Genomic DNA, 15584 nt, shown 5'->3' with positions numbered 1-15584 from the left:
TGTCTAAGTGCATCCCAATATTGTCTCTAAATCAGCTAGATCACACTGGAAAACAATAGCAAGGAAAAACTGCTTTTCTCTAAGCATAGGAAATTTCAGGTGTAGAGATATTAGCTTGTGCTCACAAATGAGGCTGAATGTTTAATCTAATTGCCGTTGCTTTTCAGACCATTTCTATAACGCAATTTACTTACACAATGCTTTAGACATGTACTTTGAGGGGATCTGAACTAAGACTTCCTGATAATGCAAATAAACGCTAACGATTTACTGAACAGCATCATGGTTTAGATGAGCACAATTGCTTTAGCTTCTTCCAAGATTAGAAAATCTGCACACAAAGGCCAGCTCAATAAACTGAAGGACTTAATTTCTGACTTTGCCTACTGTATGACATGCCAGTCTTTGTGCCATTTCTTCGCTTGAAAAAAGAAGACACTTTCTGCAGCCAAACAATGTTCTCCAATGCTCTTCTCTGGGCTTGTCAGGTTCCCCTCCCCTTCTCTAACAAGCTTAACATTTTCTGTGGCTCTTTGTGCTTCCTAAATAGATGTTAATTTTGAGAAAAGTCCTTAACCCAGTTTTAGAGATAATTTCCATTCTTCCAAGAGACAAGAAAACATTGAAAAAGCCTTGAGAAAGAGGACTACCAGCCACCAAAGAGATAACGTCCATTATGGAGGACTCTGGTCTCTGTTCATGGAACTTTAACACACTTCGGGTTTGACCAGAACATCTGGATTGGTTCTACTGCGCACGTTCTTCCCCAGCATTAACATTCAAGTCAGCACATTCTTGCTGTTCAGTTGCCAAAATGCTTAGACGCTACCAGTAGAAAGGTAACAGTTTCAAGAGATCTCAATAGCAGGCCTTCTTATCCCTACAATAAAACTCACATTCATTGACCTATCCTACCTCCTAAAAAAGAAAGTGATTTGGAGCTATGCTTTAACTTAAAACCGCAGTCTGCAGACCTTAAAAGTGGTTTGCTTATGATTCAGCTAGTGACCCAGTTTCTAAGGACCAATGAAATCATGTGTTATTTCTTGCTGAATAGGAAACGAGTCTGCTTTGTTCATCTTGTCTGTACATAAGTTACCATAGCAAAGCCATAGAGACAGCAAATGGTGGTTTGGAAGACAAAGTTTTTGTTTGATTCCATTAGTCAATTAATATAGCTGGAAACTGGAGGAATGGGAACAGGGTGAGCTTTTAAGAGGTTTTTCAGTTTCTAATAATCTAGAATATCCTTTTAAATCAGCACTGATAATACACAACCACAAACACACGAACTTAGCTAGTCACAGATAAAGTAGAGAAGTTCTTTTTCATGCCCTCTCTCTTCGCATTCTGGATACACTGAACAAACGTGCTTCTTGACACCATGGCCTAGATTCTCCACTGGTACACATCAGCAATGCCCCACTGATTTCCATGTTGGTTTATTTTGATTTACTCCACCTGAGACTCCATCCGAGACTCCATCCCTCCTCATGCTTTTGATATTCCATGCTTTTGAAGGAAATCTTTATAGCAGCAAAATCACTATTTCTGAGATTGATCACATTTCCGGGAGCAGTGAAGGAGTTAACTATACAAGTATTCAGCATCAATGTTATGCCTGACCTCTGGAGCAATCCAAATCCTGGTACGCATCCCACTGTCAAATTCTTTATTTCCCCTCTGACCTTCTTTTACCCAACTCAAAACAGTTTTTCCCGAAACACCAGTGTAGCCTCGCTGAACCATCAGCATCCTGATACATTTATCTGCTATTTTACAAACACAATGTAAAAATAATTTAATGATTCGTTAAAGCTGCCATCAAACAGCAGCTGAGGCCACATTGATCTGAGGACACTGTTATTAAGTTAAACCCATCATTCTTCCTAGTTTTGCTCAATATGCATTTCCTACGTGCTTCTCCATGTCAAGAGTGGGGGTTTTTTTTCAGTCAATGAGTCACAGTATTGTGCACTTAAATTAAAATAAAACCTGTTAAGGCAGGTAAAGCCTTTCCAGGTTGCCTAACCCTAATTGTTTCAGGCTTTGCAATTTGATATTCCTTCCATTCCAAAAATAACCGGGACACTGAATATAAAAGTAAAGGAAAACTGTGGAAATGCTCAAGCAGACTTTTTTTTTCTCAAAATCCTAAGTCTTCCTTTCACCTCAGTTGCTTTACCCTTCCATGAGAACTTCTTATCAATGCCTCCCTCATGCAACCTAAACATTTTCATCACTCCAAATTTTCGGTCTTGCACCAGTGTCTAGCCTACTCCGAACCATTGGGGAATTGCTGCACTTGTTTCATTCTCCACGGCTGTTAGCAAAAAGCTACGTGTGACATGAAGCAAAATTGTGGTTTTCTTCCAGTAAAGTGTACTTCTTGTTTAAATTTCTCCAATCTAGGCAGTTGGCCAACTGTTTCTGGATCAGAATAATCTAAGAATGGATACTTTTGCCCTGTTCAAATGATCTGCCTAGTTTCACAAAAGACAAACAAGAGAACCACAACTGCACTGCTGGTTTGACTATGCAATGCATTTATGTTGCTGCCTAAATAAGGGTCAGCATGCTGGATGAAACTTGTCAAGGACCCAGAGCTGTTTTAGAAATTTGAGTCTCCATTTAAAGACTAAAGGACCAAAGCCTCAGATGCTTTAAACTGGCATATTCCCACTGGAGTCACCCTTTATAGCACACAAATATTTAGCATCATTGCAAGAAAGATACCGTTTACTTTTTAAAATAAAATGATCAAACTGAGTTTGTGCATGAATAAAAAACTGATTTTCCTTTCTGTAAAGTATAGGGCATTTTGCAACATGGACTTTTTAATAAGATCGCTATTAGCTATATTAAGAAGTTCCCCCCGTGGCAGCAACATCCAAAGCATGACCTCCAGACACTTGACCATAAAGCTACGTGTACCTTCATTTTTAACTTGTAGATGAAGCCTAAAAAGATAAAGTCTCAGCACAGCTAGTGAGGAAGAAGATTTGGGGTATGATGGAGCAACCCACACTGGGACAACTGATCTATGTGGTTTGCATCTGTATTAAATATTATCCTCTCCACACAGCACCACTTCCAATGAACCATTTAGGCAGATATGAGGCTATCAGGCTACTGGCAAACTTTTAAAGTGGAATCAGGTTAGACAAAGGTTAAACATTTCTGCTCTATGAATCTGATCCACAAAGCAGACGTCTAACCCACATCTGGAAATTTCAGGGTTCTGAGGAATAGCAGCCAGTAGCAGAGAGGTCAAGAACTCTGGTTTCAAACATCTGCCTTTTCAGTAGACTAGTTCATGCATAGCAAAATAGACTTTTTGAGTGCTGTCCATTGCAACAGGAATAAAAAACAAAGGGCTTAATCCTTCCCTCAGTCACACTTGTGCAATTCCATTGACATATATGGGGTTTCATAAGTGTAACTAAGGACAGAGCTTGCCCCAACATTTCTTCAGCAAAAAATTTCAACGGAAGCAAACCTCACTCATGACCGAGCCAAACGTTGCCCTCAGCTAAAACCTGTGCAATTCCTGTCCTGGGAGAACAAAGTTTGTACATGTATCTTAGCAAGATATACTTCATGAGACAGATTTACAAAGATATTTGAGAGCTTAAAGATGCCCAGTAGGATTACAAAAGTACCTGAAGTGATTAGATGTCTGACTCCCATTGACTTCTAAATGGTTTAGTTGCATTTATACACTTTAGTAACTTCAGAAGCTTAAATACCTTTCAAGTCTGCCCTTGCATGATTAGACTGCTAGTAATAATACTGGAGCTGCCTGCTTGTCTCCACTCTTGTACTGTATTGCCTTTTATTAGGGTTCATGTGTGCTAAAGAATCTATTGTAGGGTTTTCCATAGTGTTCATCATATTACTATATCTTTTGACAATATAAGCAATGGATAGATTGCACACACAGTGAGACTGATCCTCCTGATCTGAAGGGAGAAACTACACTGAAAGTAATGGTATTACACCAGTGCAAAACTCAAATTCCTGAGGCATCAGTCAAGCCCTTTACTTGAACTGGAGAAATCTAAGCATAATAGAACAGCCTGCAGGGGGGAAAAAAAGGGCAAATTGGATACATCCTACTTTTATGCAACATAAGATTACATGGGAAAAAATGTGGAAATTGAATACAACAAAGCCTGAGTAGCTGTGCCAGTTCTGAAATATTTCAGTGGGGTCCTGGTGGTTTTAAATTTTACAGAAATAAAGAATGAAACAGTAACCACCATGCTGTTTAGACTACAGAAAGTGTAATGCTCCATCCATAGTCAAATAATTTCTGCACTTTATATATGCAAGAAATAAAAACCATGTACAGCAACTAGTATGAAAAAAAAATGACAGTGAGCCTGCCAGTGCTCCTTTGGAGGTATTTCAGGGACAGGATGCCAGTAGTAACTTGGATTTTATTTCAAAACTTAATGGAAGGAGAAATTCCTCCGCCCATCAGAAGGGTTGAAGTAAAATGAAAAAAGAGAGGCATTTCTTTGTAAGTGTCAGTCATTAACAATCTTTTGAACCATTTTTAAAAACTGCTGATATTTGTCCAAGGGTAAATCAGCAGGAATCTGGAAAAGCACTTTAGCTCTGCTTTTTAAAGGAAAGACATTCAAACAATTTGTGGGTGGTACCTGTTGAAGTTAATTGGGTACAGAATGATGTCCTCTGGTGTTCCCCCATCCCAATGAATGGTATAAGCTTGCTCCAGCATCACCACAGGTTGGTACTGTTGGTATGGTACTCCTCTATTGACGCCTTGCAGCTTCAGGGGATGAGAATAGTATGTCGCTCTGGCAATTGATAAGGTTAGATTCTCAGGACGTCTGGCCTGAATATAAAGCTGTGAGTGAAAGGAAAAGGACAAATACATTCATTAAACCATCCAGGCTCTGTCTTAACATGCATGTTTGATCATCATTCCCTTTAAATGATTTTGCTGATGAAGAGCTCAGAACATTTGGAAAGCCACTGAAGTGCTTCCAATTCAAATAAAGACATACAACAGGCATAGACATTTCATAGCCATTTCCATGTGCTTGATTAGGTGACATGAGGAATATGGCAGGAAAAATATTTATAATTCAACCTCAAAGTGAAAAGGTTAATTAAAATAATATTTAGGCCCTTTTTTTCCTTAAGAGTGTAAAGATTTACCATTTAAATACTCAGGGCTACAGATCTGATCCCATCTCCACTGAAGACATTACAATTCTTTCCATGGACTTCAGTGGGCTTCGGATCAGGGTTAATTTTGTAATGGAACCCACATCTGTTTTCAGGTTCAAGACTGCAGTGATGCTGCTGGGAAGCAGTAAATGAAGAGCCTTCCAAAAAACTTCCTTACAATTCAAGGAATGTATTATACAATCCATAGCATGACTTCTTTGCATCGAGGTGAACAGATGCCCCCAGAAGGGAACAGAATTTGGATTCACCCAAAGGAGGAATTACAGTAAAACACACCTCTAATGATTCTTGGGTCCTGGCCAAAAAAAAAAAAAAAATCAAGGGAAAACTAGTTCATGCAGAAAAATCCATTTCAGCCTTCGGGGGGAATACTTAGTGCACATCAGCTAAGGGCTGTGGGGTGCCCTGGGGCAGCAGCAGGATACAGTTCTATTTATATGCACATCTGCTAGTGTAATGTTAACATTTCTGAACATTGTATAGAGCCGACTTGCTCCTTGGAAGATTTAAAAATAAACTGAGGAAAACTCAGAACACATCCAGTCCCATTTCCTTCTCTCTCATGCTGTTAAAAAAAAGGCACTGCTTACTTTTGATAACATTGCAGACCCTATGAAAGAGCAGTAGCGAGGAATTCTCCAACAGCTTTAAGTGCCACATGTGACAATGGAAAGCGAATAATGCACGCTTGGACAGGGCAGTGGACAGGACAACCAGCCATCTGGGTTCTAATCCAATCTGCCACTATCCTCTTAAAACATCTTGGGGTGCCGACTTCTCTGTACTTATTCTGTTGCCCCTTACTTCACCATTTTAGAAGAGGGGACTGTCTCTATGTTCATGGACAGTAGCTAGGACAATAGGGTTTTTATCTTAGTTGAGACATATAGGTGCTACTGAGACATTAAAAATAATGGGACTTATTAAAAGATAGGGCTTATTTAAAATGGGAAAGGCCTTGATGTATTGACCCAATAGTTTACATGTTGTACTGCAGCCAAGAAGCAGGTGTTTGCATGCCAGATGACTCAAAATGCTGCAACCTCTTGCTGCTGTTTTCCTGGAATGTAACACCTTGATGTCAGTAAAATTCATTTAACAGGAGAGTGTGCCACATATCTAGCCAGGGGATTATTTAACCTATGGCCTGCCTCTGGCATGGTATTTTTAGAAACAGGTTTCAACTTGGAATCTAAAGTCAAGGTATTTAAGTCTGGATGTCTATTCAGTTAAGATCCTAATCTAGAGACCCCATTTTCAAGAGGAGCTGGGCACTTACAGGTCCTACTGTTTTCAATTAATCTGATGCTGTTTGGCATTTCTGGAAGGCTGTGGCCAGAAGCATAGCCACCCAACTTTGAAAAATGTGCCCTAAAGTCACAAAAGATAATCCCAAAATTGTTCTATAGTTTTCACAGACCACTGGTCAAATCCTGTCAAGATCGATTTAATAAAAATAGTAACTGGTTCTGAGAACCACATGAAGACCCTTAAGGGTTACATCCAATACCAGGACTAACTAACTTTGCTGTCAACACTGTAGACCACAACTCTCAAAAATCATTTTCCAAGCAAAGTTCATTTACTCATTCCTTAATACCACAAGAAAGAATAAATTTTAGATTCAGATGAAAGACATTTTTTACTTACAAAACCAAAGAAGAAAAATCTATTTGCCCTCAATATTCAAACTGTTGATAGGGAGGTCAGAGCTGTGCCATGCAGTCAAATAATGTATCAATCACATTCATCACATCAGATTGAAATGATATGGCTGGTGCTGTACAGGTGGTCAGACTGGATGATCACGAAAATTTCTTCAGGCCTAAAAGTCTATGAATTTATGTATAGGTTTGACCTGAACAGTGTTATTCTGACTAAGAAACATTAGAAGGAGGTCAGCTACTGCAAAACAATGTTTGAGTTCTGTCTTTCTATATGGATGTCAACATTTTTCATCACTTCATTTCTAACCTTTGAATTCTGCAGTTTGTTTCCTCAAATATGTGTCCAGTAATCACAAAATGTTTAGGTAGTAAATAAAGAGCACATATTAAAAAATTAAAAATAAGATCACCAACAGCCCTCAAAACATTGAACCATTCGAGGAAAAACAGAAGGTTCTTGAATTCCAGTATATCAGAAAAAGAAAGTCTTCTTAAATATTTCAGGATACTTTAACAGCTGAAAAGTAAGTAATTGTGTATTGTAGACTGGAATGTCCACTGCAACTGATAATGGGTCCAAGAAAAGGTTGGAAGAGTTTATTATATGCTTCCAAAATAGGATGATAAGGAGCAAATGTCAAATCATTTAACTGGTGATAACATTTTCTTAAATGCCTAGGGACTCAGTTACAGACTGAACTAGAAGGCTAATAATTACAGTTACTTTGACAACAATACAGTAAGTGTTATAATGAAGAAAAATGCATCTCTTGTGGTTAAGGAAAAATATTTGTAAACTTACTTCATACCTCACTGCAGCCAATGCATGAAGAATTTTCAGTATAATCATCATCGAGTATGTTTTCAGCTGTATAATACAGGACTTAGCTATCTGGTGGATGTTTTGAAGCTCATGTAATCATTTTTATTAGCACTGAGCAATCAGGGTGTTCAAAAGCCCTGGCCCAGCAAAAAAAAAGTCTTTATTTGCAAGCTTTTGGACACATGCACACTTCTTTAGGCATAGGAGGGTGTAAAGATGGTAAAAGGTAGCAAATCTGGCTTGAAACAAAAGGCAGGAGCCAAATTTATATGCTCACAGAGCTGATTCAACACAAGAGAAATTCCTTCCCCAGGTCAGCCTTCCATCATGCCATCCTCCTGTGAAATATGAAACATCACAACCAGAAGGAAGCATCATTCAACATCCTGCTTGCCATCAGATAACTTTGAGGTAAATAAACTGCTCTAACTTTTATCTGCGCCTAATTTGCACAAAATGAACTTTTTCAACCTGATCTTACAACACCTTTCAGTTCTCCTGGGAAATATGAATTTTCATTTCCACCTAGGAAAAATTTTACAAACTTTACACTCTTCTATCCCTGAAGAAGGGTGCATGTGCCCAAAAGCTTACAAATAAAGATTGTTTTTTAAAGTATCTAGTTGGTCTAATAAGAGATATTACCTCTACCAAGAGTTCTGATTGCCTTTGCCTGTAGACCAACATGGCTACAACCTGTATCCTTGACCAGCAACAAACTTAGTGTAGACAGACCCTCACATTCCTGTGCAGCACCACTTAAGTTAATGGGGTATGTAGTAGCCAAGTTTGACCTGAAAGAGGTTTATGCCCACAACTGAATTGTACAATTCCACAACTGGATTATGAGAACGACAGTTTGGATGCTGCAATCTTCTCCTTACCCATTGCACGGTTCCACGTGCCACCCAGTCTGTGGACTTCACCTAGGAGGGAGCCAGCACCCATTCTATCCATGACCTCTTTGTGATATCTGCTACCCAGGATGCTGACTGGTGCCAGTTCTAACAAGAGTTTAATGATGCAGCAGGCTGTCCTCTATGGGCTGGATGGAGACCACCAATCTGTTTTATGTAGCCTCCGAACATCCATCAGATGGAAACAATTTTTGGTTACAGCTGAACTGGCCATAGTCAAAATGAAATTTTGAGCTCACAGGCTTGAAAGCTCATTACCCTAAGCTGTCCACTGCCCCAAAATGTGTTTAATTTCACATCAAAGCCTGTTCCCTACATATTATTCTTAAAGTGTCACGAAAGTCTGTCTATTTTTTTTCATTCTTTTCTTCTATGACATTTTTACTTGCTTTGTTTAACATGGAAAATCTTAATCACTTTCCCTTTTTGAATACACATTTCTGGAATGAAAACTTTGTGAATGTGAACAAATTTATAACACTTGCCTCCAAAGAGGAAGAAGAGATATAGCAAGAGAACTGTGTTCTAGGAAAAGAAACCTGGCTTGCTGGTCCTCTAGGGTTATCTCGGCAAATTTTCATCAGATCTACTAAAATAAAAGGCAGTAGGAGAAAGTGAAGTGGGCATGAAGGTATTCTAAAACATGAGAAGGAATGACAGGTGGATACAGTACAAGATGTAACACACATTTGTTAAGATGAAATGTAAAATGATCCTTCTGAATTCCCATTTATCCACACTAAAACGATGTTTCCTATCTCTACGTGCATTGCAAGACTCCCTAACAGACTGTGAAATTATTGAAAAAGACAGGTTATATTTGAACTCATATTTGATTTGCTATCTAGCTGGGTAAAGAATATGAAGGTAAGCAACATGCAAGGTACTAGACACAGATTCTTGACTTCTGAGCTGAGAGGACATGGGTATGACTTTTAAACATCTAGTTCAGCCACTGTTTATGTTTCTCCTACAGTGCGGGCATGTCAGATGGGCATCAGGTTTCAGCTTCAAGTTAATCATTAAGGGCCCAACCTTGGTTCGGATGCGAGGAGCAGTTTTCTTCAGCAGTCTCTTGGAGCGCACACACTCTATCTTTCTCAGCTGGTGTGACTGCCAAAAACGCTATTTCCCGTGACAAGAATGTTAAGCCTTTGAAACTGAAGCTTCTAACTGAAGACCCTAATGCTTTTCTGGAAAAGTACATCATTTTAATCCTATAAAAATACTGGGACAGATTCTGATTTCAAATAATCCAGCTTCAATCTAGATTTGTTCTGATGAAGTCAGCAGTTACTCCAAATTTATTCCAGTGTGCAGCAGAAACGATAATCTGACCCCCCAAGTTGTGATCCTCTAATTGTGCCAGAATTTAACACAATTAGCTAAGAAAGATCACACAACTTTTTCTTTCTAGTGACCAAAAGTACTGAGCAATTCTGAGATGGTGAAGCTCCTTTTCACTGACTTGAACTGGATTCTGCACTTCTATCTCTTCAAAAGTATCAGGGAACCTTCAATATCACTGGTTAGAAACATTTTAAGAGGAACTGCCTGCAGAGTTTTTTGACCGATTTACCTTTAGAAAAGATGGTGGAAGTTATTACTGCTGAAACAGGCTTTGCATATCAGTGAATACCAGCTAAATATATGTAACTGGTCACAGAAAAGACATAGGAAGGGCGCAGGACCAGCTTTAATTGCAAATATTCACTTAAACTTGGGTCTGGAAAAAACAAAGTATTAAGACAAATGGAACTTCTTACCCTTATTAGATTAACAGTACTATAGGTCTTAGGGAATATAAACCAAGTGTGATGAACTGGTTATAATTATTAAAAAATTGGTTAAAAATCTGGTTTTAAAAAGTATCTCTTGAATGTTTTGTAATAGGAGGGCATTTATTTTACTGCGATACAGAATATTGGCTGACTCAGTAGTGCTACACTTTCTTATCCTGAGTGTCTGATGCTTTCTTTTTACTGATCAAGTAGCTTGTACTGCCAAAAAAACTGTGTTTGTTGTAATAAAAATAAGAGCTAACAAAGACAGGACATTTTCCAGACTCTTCCGATTAATTTCTCAAGTATTACTGAGAAGTCCTGGGAGGAGAGAATAAATACTTGGAGTAAACAGTTCAACTGGAGTCAAGGTGAAAGCAGGAGACAGAAGGCATAAGATTTGTAAAAGCACCTAATAAGTTAGGAACCTAAATCTGACTTCCAAAATGTAGGTATCTAGAAGCCTAAGTCCCATTGGCTTCATGTTGGTGTTTTTGAAAATCTTATCCAATGGGCCACCCACATGAAGATAATTATAGGTTATGGGCCTTGGGTTATCAAAGAATAACGCTGCCCTCCTGCCCCCATTTTCTTATTCTCTCTTTGTAAAGGCTGAAACTAACTCATGTTCCAAAGTAATCTAGGACTTCAACTCTTGGGTCTAAAGGCCCTGGGTGTGTCTTAGAGCCTCTCAAAGACTTAGGATCACCAACTCTCAAAATTTTATTGAAAGCCTCATTTTATTTGATGTGCTTATTAAAGCTCCAGCTCCTGGATTCATATTACTAAATAAGAACCTCTGCTTTCGTTAAAAACAGAGCAGTATGTGGCAGAGAAAAAGTTTGAAAATAAGAACCATAAAGGGTAAAACTCAAAGGATAAGTAAAAAGAACCAAAAACTCATCATTTTTTTAAAAACCTAAAAATAAAACAAACAAATAAAAAAAGCACATGGTTTTCAATAGGGCTGTGCGAAGCTTTGAGTGCTGATTTGATTCAGAGGAGATTCGGCCCGATTTGGTGGCTGAATCTCCAAATCAGAATTGAATCAGGAGACCAATAACAAGATCCAAATTGATTCGAAGCTCTCTGAATCGATTTGGTAAAGATCCTGAGAGCTCTGGATATTTGGGCAGTCCCTGCTTGCTGCCACAGGGAGCTGGACCTGGACTCTGTGCTGGTAAGTAGGGGGCAGGGACTAGGGGAGGGGACCATAGGGGGCCCCCCCCCAGGCCCCATCCCCTGCCTGCTCCCCCAGCTCCTCTGAGTGCCCCCCAACCCTGCCTGCTTCCCCAGCCCCACCTCCCATGGCTGCCCTGTCTGCCCCAGCAACCAGGTCTTTAAAAAAAAAAAAAAAGCCCACACTCACCAGATGCTGCAGCAGCCTTGGAGCTTCTGGGGGTTGTGGCAGAGGCCCCCCCTGCAGTGCGGGGCAGTGGGAGGCAGCGGGGATTGCTCCCCCCTCTCCCCCCACAGCCTGACAGGAGACAGTGAGTATGGGTTTTTTTTTGTTTGTTTGTTTTTTTAAGAACCAGGAGCTGGGGCTGGGCAAGGAGCCATAGGGGAGGGCTGAGGAAGTGGGCGGGGGTTGGGAGACTTGTGGAAGTTAACTGCTTATGGTGGAGAGGAGGCCAGGAAATACATCAGTAAAATTTGGTGATGAGTTTCTCCCTGTGATGCCTCAGGTGAGGTGGAGAAACATCATCATGAACATAAGAAATCAAAGAACTCTCAAGTAAAAGTTTCTCTATAGCCGTTGAATTTTAAATCCTGCAAAAGGAACAGGAGTTTCCACATAATTCCTCTTCTAGGCCTGGTCAAAAAAGTAGCAAATTAAATGAAGAATACCAACAAAAATAAGTATGTGTCCAGTAATCTGATTAATGTGTCTAGTAAATTGAACTTTACTTATCCCCCATCCCGCAACCACAAAAAAACTTGCTAAAGTTCTGGGTGAAGAGTTTGGTTCTAATTTTATATGAGCCAGTTAGGCCATCCCTAATCTTAGCTTCAAAACGCAACTCATAAGAAATGAAACAGTACTTTTACCAGGGGTATTAGAGTTTACAAGATCAAAGTAACTAATCTTTTTCCATAACTGGATTTATTCTTTGATGCTTCTGAACTGAAATATATACTGCAAGATTTGGCATAAACAAATCATCAGTTTGGATAAAGATCTGGCGAGTCTGCCAGTATGGTTAGGCACTGAAATGATTATATCCTATAAAATTAAATAGACTTTTATTGCACAGAGCCAATTATCTTCACTACATATACATATACATTTCCCCACCCAACAACTCAAAATGAAGCCTTTAGTATGAACTTTTTTTACTCAGCTGAATGTTGATTGGCTGAAAAGCACTAGTAAGAGACAGATCCCAGAGAAGGAAATGTTTATTCTTGCCTAAACTCAGCCAAGGAATTTTCTATGGTGGAAAAAACTGCCTCACCCCATAGACTGCCATAATGGGAAGGGTATAAATAGAAATAAAAATATAAATTCCTACTTGTTTACAAGTCAAAATTTAACTCCTGAGTTCCCAGAGACCAGGATGCCATTTCTACTCCATACAAACAGTTCAAAACAGAAGTGCAAAGCACAATAAACCTGACTCTATGTATTTCTTGTACCTGAATCCAATTCTGTTTCCAGGGAAGTCAACAGCTATATTCTTTTTGACTTAAACTTAAAAATAAAGGACCAGTATCTATATTCTCACATAGCTTTCACTAGTATCACAGTATTGTAGTATTCACTAGACGTGACTCTGCAACTAAAATAAATGCAGCTACTTTTATTCATAAAGAAAGACCTGATAACTTAGTCCTTTAAAAGGGCAGTTCCAACTACACAATCTGCAGGATTTTATTCTATGCTACACCCTGTACTTCAGATATCCCGTCAGTGATTAATAAATACATGATGGAGACACGCATGTATAGCACATTCCAGCCTCTACATCAGAATCCTCTTAAAGGAACGGGTGCCCTCCTACCATTTATAATATGATCTACAATCTGATTTTAAGACCTTTTTTTCCTCATCACATTTGTTGGTAATAAAATAAAGCAGATATTTATTTTGGAAAAATAGATAACTATAATGAACAAACAAGCATTTTCACTCTGATTCTTTATCTTTTGTATTGTGCCACTGAAGAAATTCAGTTCCTATAGCCATGTAAATAAAAAGCCCACTTCAAATATCAGTGAGGAGAATATTACTGTTTCTCCTGAGAATCACATTTGCTAGGCTCACAATATATATTTTCTAAACACAATCTACACTTGCATAGGCACATATGCTACATATTGGTTTAATTTCTGCATATACCCTCCAGTGACATCCCAGCATCTAATATGGTGGAAAAAAAACTGTATGTACATAATACATGCAAAAAGCAGTATTTCTAAATGACTGAATATGTTTTTAGTATGGTTTTTGCAAGAAACAAATGACTTTCCCTCATAATCCATGCATTTGTTTTCACAAACATCACACAGTAAATGTCAAACTGTAATCACTCATTTCTTCCTTCTGCTAAACATGATTAACAAAAGTATCGGGCATTTTCACAGGCCACCCTGTTTCCAAAGTTCTTTACAAAAACTAATTGTGCCTCCAAATCCTTGTTTTAACCAAGCCAATGCATATAGTTTTGCCCGTTTTCATAAATGAACAAAATGAAGCCATGAGTCTAATTCTGGAGACCTTATTCACATGAGCAAGGGCTCCAGGCTTGGGAAGTTAAGTGATTAATTCATGGCCTGCCAGAGAGTTAATGAACAGTCTCAAGATGGCTTTAACTCCTGGTGTTCACTTGTTACCTAACTAACATTAGGCTTTTCCTTTAGCACCTTGGGTGGGAATAACAGGATATGCCATACTGTGTTCACTCACCTTAAAGAGTCCTGGCAAGATTTCCAATGAACTGTAATGGCATATTAGGCCTTAATGTTATTGTTCTGCTATATGGCCATATAATCAATGATCTAGGGCCTAGAAGGAGGAGGAGGAAGAGAAGGAAGACAAGGAATAGTCTTTCTTTTTCCTAAATTTAAAACAAAAAGGTTCCCTGAAGTTCTGAATAATTGTGCAGATGGAGTTCCCATGCATTGCTGCAGTTTCTCCACTGAAATGACAAATAGCCTTTGGGAAACAAGAACTAAAATGAGTTGGACCTGGGTGCTGCAACTTTACGGCACTGGGCTGCTACACCTGTGAGAGCCATACAGACATGCAGTCCTGCCAGCTTGCAAGAAGCTGAGAGATTACATCACCACTACAATTCTTGAACAAAGATGACAGCACTGGAAGGACTAATTGTTGACCCAATTTATTTTTCAGCTTTCTACTACTTTCTTCTGTTTTAGCATTGTTTTCTGTTACCCAGCACCAAAATTTGTAAGGACCTTCTACCTAGGGAGGTCCTTTGTGGAAGTGATTAGAGTAATATTGATTTGAAATACTCCATGGGAACCTAGAACTATGGCAAGATGCTTTCTAGCACTAGCATCCTCAATCAGCCCTTTAATAAAATATTTTTTCTGAGTACCTCCAAGTAAGTTATAAGCTACAAGTGTTACCTGTGCATACTTCCCAGTGCATATCATCCCATTCCACCTTGGAACTGTGAGACAACCTGGATGACGAAGCAGGGAGTTGTCCGCTCTGCCTACGAAGGTGTCTGGATATCCCGTCACTGAACCATCCAGATCATGAAAAACAGAAACTTTGTCACCATCATTATCATTGTCTCCAAACCATTGGCCTGGTCTACCAAAGAAAACCTTCAGCCCAATCTACAAAAAAGAGACAAAAAAAAAAAAAAGAGGTTGCTACCACAGCTGCTTACTAAGATGAACAGAGGCACAGTTATCCATCTCAATTATAAATATCTCTAAAGTAGAAAGCCCTATGAACTCACCAAGATTTATGTAAGTGTTGCCACCTGTATAATGGATGTATTTAAACACACTTTTGGCTATAAAACATTTATTTTCTTGGGTCCATTCTTCTTGATTTGTTTCTTAATTCTGATAATTGTTTATTTTCCCCACTGATATTTGTTTTCATGAAAATAATGCCTTTGGATCCAAGATGTTCATTTACTCCTGCTGCTTATTCCTTAAAGTCATATACAGCAATTAACTATGATGTGCTGTA

General features: G+C 38.9%; 2 protein-coding genes across 2 annotated transcripts in view; both read right to left on the bottom strand.

Moving 5' to 3' along the window:
* The window catches only part of CEMIP2 (cell migration inducing hyaluronidase 2), a 72060-nt gene that overhangs the window by 21232 nt on the left and 35244 nt on the right, over positions 1 to 15584 (bottom strand). Inside the window, exons 19-20 of the mRNA XM_090028489.1 lie at positions 15005 to 15220; positions 4668 to 4876 (exon numbers count right to left, since the gene is read on the bottom strand). Coding sequence (XP_089884615.1) covers positions 4668 to 4876; positions 15005 to 15220 — 425 coding nt within the window. The remainder of the gene's footprint in view (positions 1 to 4667; positions 4877 to 15004; positions 15221 to 15584) is intronic.
* The window catches only part of CEMIP (cell migration inducing hyaluronidase 1), a 140846-nt gene that overhangs the window by 101230 nt on the left and 24032 nt on the right, over positions 1 to 15584 (bottom strand). The window lies entirely within an intron of this gene.

Source organism: Crocodylus siamensis, chromosome 15 (genome assembly GCF_052110815.1).
Source record: "Crocodylus siamensis isolate JL-2025a chromosome 15, ASM5211081v1, whole genome shotgun sequence".
Lineage (NCBI taxonomy): Eukaryota > Metazoa > Chordata > Crocodylia > Crocodylidae > Crocodylus > Crocodylus siamensis.
Note: the sequence above shows the minus strand (reverse complement) of the source record. Positions and strands in the feature narration are given on the sequence as shown.